The sequence below is a fragment of the Salmo salar genome, chromosome 13 (assembly GCF_965601325.2).
Source record: "Salmo salar chromosome 13, fSalSal1, whole genome shotgun sequence".
Lineage (NCBI taxonomy): Eukaryota > Metazoa > Chordata > Actinopteri > Salmoniformes > Salmonidae > Salmo > Salmo salar.
The window spans coordinates 68,508,393-68,517,126 of record NC_138303.1 but is presented as its reverse complement, the minus strand read 5'-3'; the positions used below and the strand labels follow the sequence as shown (position 1 = coordinate 68,517,126).

At 40.2% G+C, this 8,734-nt stretch overlaps 1 protein-coding gene across 2 annotated transcripts; it reads left to right on the top strand.

Moving 5' to 3' along the window:
* Positions 1 to 1,082: 1,082 nt before the first annotated feature.
* On the top strand, positions 1,083 to 7,852 carry LOC106567595 (homeobox protein otx5). 2 transcript variants are annotated; one of them, XM_014137107.2, is made up of 3 exons: positions 1,083 to 1,571; positions 4,172 to 4,323; positions 6,473 to 7,852. In XM_014137107.2, the coding sequence occupies exons 1-3, from the start codon at positions 1,490 to 1,492 to the stop codon at positions 7,115 to 7,117; spliced, it is 879 nt and encodes a 292-aa protein (XP_013992582.1). In that variant the 5' UTR covers positions 1,083 to 1,489; the 3' UTR covers positions 7,118 to 7,852. The 2 variants fall into 2 exon arrangements, with proteins under 2 accessions (XP_013992582.1, XP_013992581.1); XM_014137106.2 differs by having other exon boundaries at positions 4,148 to 4,323.
* Positions 7,853 to 8,734: the final 882 nt, after the last annotated feature.

Sequence of the window (8,734 nt, the reverse complement as noted above, 5' to 3'; positions counted from 1 at the left end):
TCAATTGAATATGTGCTTTTGAAACACCTGCCTTTTTGATGATCTGTTTTTATTTTTGTAGTAAGAGTTGTGAACATTTACCACATACTTGTAAAAATTGCACCAAAGCAACTGAAAAAAAACTGTAAATCAGGGCTCAATTTGCTTAATTTGTCAAATTATTGGCAACATGTTCATTGTCCACCATATTCTAAATAAAAATGCAGTTTAGTTGGACCAACATAACTCTACAAAACAAATCCCGTGAAAACCTCGCAAAAACACACGCTTTTTACAGAACAAATTAAACGAATATGAAATATTTAACCGTTTCGGCGTATGACAAAAAATTGAAAGTCAAAAGAAATTATGAATAAAATCTTGGTTCAGAGGATGGTTGATTACATCAACGATTCCAAAGTAGTCTAATCGAAATTACTGTGGACCAACATTAACTAATTTCTCATTGATTTTCAAATTACAATTACAAATTGAAACGTAAAATTGTAGGCTTATTTGAGAATTTAATGGGAATATAATTTTAGAGTAATGCAATATATTAACAATGGACTAAATTCAGTCATTTTAATTACTATATTAATATAGGCCTAGGCCAAATATGTCCTCGGCTGTATAATTTATAATATTATGTCTTGATTTCAAATGTTTAGAGAACGAATGTTTATCAGTTGTCGTTAATAAATCCTCGCATTTGAAAAAGTAGACTACTAAATATTATTTCTTGCTACAGCCCTCAAAATGTATAGTTTGAAATAGGCATATGTTCAACAACAAAAAAAATGTTACCCAACCCATTCCTAACCAAAGATAAATCAGCCCAGGGCGTATACATCAGCAAATGCTTATTTTGTTCCATGGAAATGTGATGAATGCGAAAATCTAAACGGGACACATTTCGTTTTTTACTACGAAAAAGTACACCTATCTGCAAAACTGTTTGTAAATGTATCTGGGAATAAAAGTTTAATAGATGATGCGATGAAGTGTAGTGGGATGGGCAGAGACAAAAGAGAGCGAGAAAGAGAGAGGGGGGGGGGGGGGGGGGGGGGTTCTGTACGTCCACTTGGTACCTTTAATTAGCTCACGGTGTCTGTAAAATAAGTCAGTGTAGTGGCATCACCCCGCTCACCGGCAGCACGCACCTCTTTTCCTGCTCCTGGCGCGCTAAAATAGAAGTGTCCGCACGATCTACTATGTCCTAAACTGCGGTGCGCAATTGTCACGAAGGTTGCACTTCACATTTGTTTGTGTTTTCGACATGTCAAGTGAGAAAGAGTAAAAGGGAAAAGAAAGAAAGGCAAATACATTTGAGACATCTCAAGATACCTTTGTCACTTGGTAAGGTCGATTTGGAGCGGGACCTAAACTTCAATACATTACCGACGGAGACGGACGGGTGGTAAATAGCCAAGTCTCCCAAGTCCGGTCGTGTGTGCCTGTTCAGAGAGACGACCAAGTGAGCGAGAAGGCATAAAAACCCGGTGCGAGGATGATGTCCTACATTAAGCAACCCCATTACGCCATGAACATGTCTGGGATGGACCTGCTACACACCACCGCTGGATACCCATGTGAGTATAATAATATCACCTTTTTTTATTGTCATTTATCTCCTTTTGTATATTTTCTGTCAGATTTGATTTAACTTTTTTTTACAACACAAAACATACACTTACAAAAGACGATAACATCACCCCTGCCCAGACCCACCTTCTCATACCCCATCTCCAGCGCACATATCATTCTCGGCCACATGGCCTCAAACTGCACCATTGTGTTTGTCTCCATTGCCCACGCACTTTCAACATTTAGATAATAAAGCATTTACCACATTTTTTCTAATTACCAAAGTTTTTAATTTTTTTTTATGTATATATATATATATATATATATATATATACTAAAACAAAAATATAAATGCAACATGCAACAATTTCAAAGATTTGACTGAGTTATTATTCATATAAGGAAATCAGTTAATCGAAATAAATTCATTAGGCCTTAATCTATGAATTTCACATGACTGGGTAGGGGCACAGCCACGGCTGGACCTGGGAGGGCATAGGCCCACCCACTTGGGAGCCAGGCCCGCCCACTGGGGATCCAGGCCCAGCCAATCAGAAGGAGTTTTTCCCACAAAAGTGCTTTATTACAGACAGAAATACTCCTCCGGTTGGCTGGTCTCAGATGATCCCGCAGGTGAGGAAGCTGGATGTGGAGTTCCTGGGCTGGCATGGTTACACGTGGTCTGAGGTTGTGAGGCCTGTACTGCCAAAAAATGGTGTTGGAGGCAGCTTATGGTAGAGAAATGAACATTCAATTCTTTGGCAACAGCTCTGGTGGACATTCCTGCAGTCAGCATGCCAATCGCACGCTCCCTCAAAACTTGAGACATCTGTGGCATTGTGTTGTGTGACAAAACTGTACATTTTAGAGTGGCCTTTTATTGTCCCCAACACAAGGTGCACCTGTGTAATGATCATGCTGTTTAATCAGCTTCTTGATATTCCACACCTGTCAGGTGGATAGTTTATCTTGGCAAAGGACAAATGCTCACTAACAGGGATGTAAACAAATTTGTGCACAAATTTTGAGAGAAATATGCTTTTTTATGCGTATGGAAAATGTCTGGGATATTTTATTTCAGCTGATGAAACATGGGACCAACACTTTACATGTTGCGTTTATATTTTTTCTCAGGATACATTGCCCAAAGCTTGACGCTGCTCATGCGTAAAACAGTGCGCAGTGTATGCATTATGTCCATGCACCATGGATTTTTCAGCCCCTAAGGATTGGACCCTTTTTTTCAATTTTTGCCTAAAATGACATACGCAAATCTAACTGCCTGTTGCTTAGGACCTGAATCAAGGATATGCATATTCTTGATACCATTTGAAAGAAAACACTTTCAAGTTTGTGGAAATGTGAAATGAATGTAGGAGAATATAACACATTAGTTCTGGTCTCCCCATAATCTTTGAAAAGCAAGAGAAAGGCCACAATGTATTATTCCAGTTTAGACACAATTTAGATTTTGGCCACTAGATGGCAGTGTATGTGCAAAGTTTTAGACTGATCCATTGAACCATTGCATTTCTGTTAAAATATTGTATCAAGTCTGCCCAAATGTGCCTAATTGGTTTATAAATACATAACTGTGCACTCTCCTCAAACAATAGCATGGTATTATTTCACTGTAATGGCTACTGTAAATTGGATAGTGCAGTTAGATTAACAAGAATTTAAGCTTTCTGCCCATATCAGATATGTCTATGTCCTGGGACATTTTCTTGTTACTTACAACCTCATGTCAATCACATTAGCGCACGTTAGCTCAACCGTCCCACAGGGGGACACCGATCCTGTAGAGGTTTTAATAATGTATAACAACATAACATAATAATAATAATAACTACAACAACAATAAGAATAAGAATATCAATGATAATATCAGTAAGAATATCAATACTACTAACAATAGATTATTTTGTGACTTGTTCACGTGACAATATTTAACAAAGGGTAGGCTAATAGCAAATAATAGTGATTCCTATTCAAAAAGCAAATATGAAATCATTGTGAGAATTGAAAAGAATAGAGAATAAAACGAAAACAATGTCGATAGTCCAAGTTGGATAAATGTCAGAGTAGTCCTTTACATTCGGCTATGCATTTCTGTGTCAAAATTTCTATTTTTGCATCTGCCATTACCATCATCACCAGTTGTAACACTTGTTCAACTATCACACAATCACCATTTCGCCTAACCCATATCTTCCCATATATGGGGAAAGACTAGTCAGGAAACTAATAGTTTTCACATAGCCAACATTAGCATAGGTCTCTTTCTTTTTTTGCTATGAATTTACCTGCTGTGATTCATTTGAATATCTCAAAATACCATAAAGATAATATAAACTATAGGCTATGACATTGCACAATGACTTGTTTTACCATAGAGAGTGGTCATGATAGATATTGAAACCAATACCACTGTTATCAACAGATATAGCTACATCCCTTTACCAATGAACTGTATGACTTGCAAGCCTAATGAAATGCAATGTGAATGTCAATCACTTTGAGCACTGAGGAGTGCTACTGTCCATTAATGCCATTCCATCATACCATTATTATCACACAGTCTCTGTGTCTCTGGATTTCTCAGCCACCCCGCGGAAGCAGCGTCGTGAGCGCACCACTTTCACACGCAACCAGCTGGATATCCTGGAGGCCATGTTCTCCAAGACCCGCTACCCCGACATCTTCATGAGGGAGGAGGTGGCCCTCAAGATCAACCTCCCCGAGTCGCGTGTACAGGTACGGTCTAATGATGATGGAATTATGTTTAACGTGATTTTTTTCATGACTACCTCATCTCTGTACCCCACACATACGATTATCTGTAAGGTCCCTCAGTCGAGCAGTGAATTACAAACACAGATTCAGCCACAAAGACCAGGGATGTTTTCCAAAGCCTCGCAAAGAAGGGCACCTATTGGTAGATGGGTACAAATAAAATAAGCAGACATTGAATATCCCTTTGAGCATGGTGAAGTTATTTATTACACTTTGGATGGTGTATCAATACACCCAGTCACTACATAGATACAGGCGTCCATCCTAACTCAGCTGCCCGAGAGGAAAGAAACTGCTCAGGGATTTTACCTTGAGGCCAATGGTGACTGTAAAAAAAGTTACATGGCTGTGATAGGAAAAAACTGAGTTAGTTACTCCACAATACTAACCTAAATGACAGAGTGAAAAAAGGAAGCCTGTACAGAATAAGACTATTTCAACACATGCATCCTGTTTGGAATAAGACACTAAAGTAAAACTGCAAAAAATGTGGCAAAGAAATTAACGTTATGTCCTGAATACAAAGTGTTGTTTTTGAGGAAAATCCAACACAACACATCACTGAGTACCACTCTTCATATTTTCAAGCATGGTGGTGGCCGCATCATGTTATCGGTGTGCTTGTCATTGGCAAGGACTAGGGAATTCTTTAGGTTAAAAGAAACAGATTAGAGCTAAGCACAGGCAAAATCCTAGAGGAAAACCAGGTTCGGTTTGCTTTTCAAGAGACACTGGGAGACAAATTCACCTTTCAGCACGACAATAACCAAAAACACAAGGCCAAATATAGACTGGAGTTGCTTACCAAGACAAATTGAGTGTTCCTGAGTGGCCTAGATACAATTTTTACTTAAATCGGCTTGAAAATCTATGGCAAGACTTGAAATTGTCTGTCTAGCAATGATCAACAACCAAATTGACAGAGCTTGAAGAACTTTTTTTAAAGAATAATGTGCAAATATTAGACAATACAGGTGTGCAAAGCTCTTAGAGACATACACAGAAAGACTCACAGCTGTAATCGCTGCCAAAGGTGATTGTAACATGTATTGACTCAGGGGCATGAATACCTATGTAAATTAGATATTTCTGGATTTCATTTTCAGTACATTTGCAAAAAGTTCTAAAAACTTGTCTTCACTTCGTCATCATGGGTTATTGTGTGCAGATGGGTGAGAGAAAAAAAAATATTTAATCCATTTTGAATTCAAGCTGTAGCACAACAAAATTTGGAATAAGTCAGGGTATGAATACTTTCTGAAGGCACTGTAGATAAAGTAGCCAATATGAAAATATATAGAAGAGATAGTGGCATATGCTCTCAGAGTACAATTCACCAGTATTGTGGTAAAGACTGTAGAAGGACATGTAGCCTACTAAATGCTCTGTACATACACATCCCACACTCGTGACAGTTTAGCTCACAGTTCTGTCTGGTACGGTTTTGACACACAAATAATATCACAGAGTATACAGATGTAGGATCTTAATTTGAGCCAGTTTTATTATGTGGATTATAATTAATGTAGAAAGCCAGTATGAGGGTTTTCTCTCAAGCTAGTAAGAAAGGTGGGTTGTTCGTAGGAAAAAAAATTCTGGTTCTTTTTTGCAAGGGGTTTCCCTTACAAGAAATGTGTCAACCCTTACAAAAATGTCCATTCATTACAAACCTCCTTGGATTCTTCCTTTTCATGATTTAAGTGCGAGTACCTTTTGAACTCTTGATGGTAACTAATGTACATTTTTGTAGGGATTGATACATTTTCATAAGGGAAAATCAAGTCGGATTTTTGAAAGTGAAAATTACAAACTTCAGAAGCCTTTTTAAACCTCAAATATACAACAAGTTTTAAAGTTGTAAAGCCTTTAAAAATCTCAAATACACTACAAGTTTTTGCATTTCAAGAAAGTTCTCTTGCAACAGGGTGATTAAATGAAGATCCTGCATCTGTAGGTGCACATTGGCATAGTGACAGATATATCAACAATGATGTAGTAACATGGTGTTCTTTTCCCTCCACCAAACAACTTACTTTCACAATCACAGAATTTCGACATATTTTCTTTCTCTATTCTAAGGGGTTGTGTTTGTGTGTCTCTGTCTCTGCAGGTGTGGTTCAAAAACCGCCGTGCCAAGTGCCGCCAGCAGCAGCAGCAGAGCAGCGGCCAGTCCAAGCCACGCCCGCCCAAGAAGAAGGCGTCACCCGCCCAGGACCAGCCCAGCAACGGCCCCGACCCCTCAGCCAACAACCCCTCTGGCTCCTACAGCCCCTCCCCCGACCCATCAGGCCCCTCCCTGCCCCCTAGCGGCAACAACCCTGGCAATGCACCCATCTCCATCTGGAGCCCGGCCATCTCGCCACTCCCTGACCCTCTGGCCTCCTCAGCGCCCTGCATGCAGCGGCCCTCTGCCTACCCCATGAGCTACGGCCAGCCTCAGGCCTACGCCCAGGGCTACGCCGGCACCTCCTCCTATTTCACAGGCTTGGACTGTGGCGCCTACCTTTCGCCCATGCACTCACAGCTGTCGGCAAACGGCGCCCTCAGCCCCATCACCGTGCCCTCCATGGGGGGCTCATTGAGCCAGTCACCCGCCTCGCTCTCCTCCCAGGGCTACGGCACGGCTGCTTCACTGGGCTTCACCTCCGTCGACTGCCTGGACTACAAAGACCAGCAGGCGTGGAAGCTGGGCTTCAGCACCATGGACTGCCTGGACCACAAAGACCAGAATTCGTGGAAGTTCCAGGTGCTGTAGAGAGAAGAACAAGAACAAGAGTGGGAGGAGCTGTGATTGAATGAGGCCCTCGCCAGATATACGATCAAATACGATCAAATTATTCTGACAGATGACTTTGTTTTGGTTATTTCTTGCTTGTAAGTTTTGTTTCTCATTTGTAATCTTGGTTTTTACAACCCCTGTAGAATGTGTTTTCCATTCAGGTGAGAGAGGAGAAGAGAGACGCAGGGATATAATTGATACCTCCTCCTGACTGTGAATGCAGGATATCAGGTCCATTTACTTTCTCATACAGTAGAAGGGAAGGATGCCCCTGAGGATCATACTATATGGGAAAGACACTCAACTAGAAACTGATTTAAACACACAGGCCATGGTTCAAATGCATTGATTGGTCTGTCATGGAAAGACATCCTCAAGAGAATTCTGTTGATACAACCACGCAATACTCAATCGTTCCTCTGTTCTTTTTTCTGCTGTTTTCAAGAAACATATCAATAGATCATATTCACAGAGCTTTAATACTCTCTTAGTCTCTCTCTTTTTTGTTCTGAAAAACCATCAGTGTTAATTTGAGTTTAGTCGTTGTTATATATGCTACAATTTAAATCTTAATTTGGTTACTTTTAGGCTTTTGGAGCTAACATGTTACTATGGTGTTAGGCTAGCATCATTGCTATTACATTTTGATGGGAGAAAAAAAATGACTTCTATGTTTTTTTGTGTGAAATATTAAAGCTAACTTTGAATCTACATTTATGCCCAACGAAAGTCATTGCGATTACAAGTTTGAGTGACATTTTGGTTTCACAATTTATATGAAGGGGTTCGGGATTTTTGCATTCAAACGTACGGTACATCATGTATTGGTATTCCCTATTCGGAATTTAAATAGGTTGAGTTGAAGTACAAAACTGACCCAGAACTAAACAAGTGACCATGTTGTTATGGGCTATATTATGTGCGTGTAGTTTCTGTTGTGTTGCCGCCTTGGCCCACATGGCTCTCTAGTGCGTCTTGCTGTCAGGTATTTTTGCTGATCTGATTCTGGAGTGGCCCAATCCTCTTACCCTCCCTTTAGCAATGTCCTAAGTGAATTAGTCAGGATTACTCCTCTGTCCCCCTCTATCTCTCTTTCCTTCTCTCTCTCCCTCCTTCATTCCCTCCCCCTTCTCTCTCTTTTTTCTCTCTACCTCTATCTCTCCCCCTCTTTTCCTCTTCCTTCTCTCTCGCAGTCTCTTTCCCTGTTTGTCGGTCATCTACATGTCTCTCAATCTCCTCCACCAATGGTCTCAATTATTCCTTTTCTCCTTGAAAAAAGCTAAATATACCCTATAAAAAGAAGGAAGGACGCCCTTGATGATAATACTATATGGGAAAGACTTAACTAGAAACTGATTTAAACACACAGGCCATGGTTAAAACATATTTCAGCTAAATTCAAACTCTGCCATAGAGGAAAATGAGTGACTCAGAGATGTCATCACTTCCCCTTTATTTATTTCCTTCCAAAAATTGGTCAATGTCCAAAGAAAAATCAAGACTGTCATCTGTGACATAAAGTATTGTCTATCGTCCCTCAGGGTAACACAAAGAACATTTACTTCCTGCCTTATCCCACCCCTCCCCTCGAAC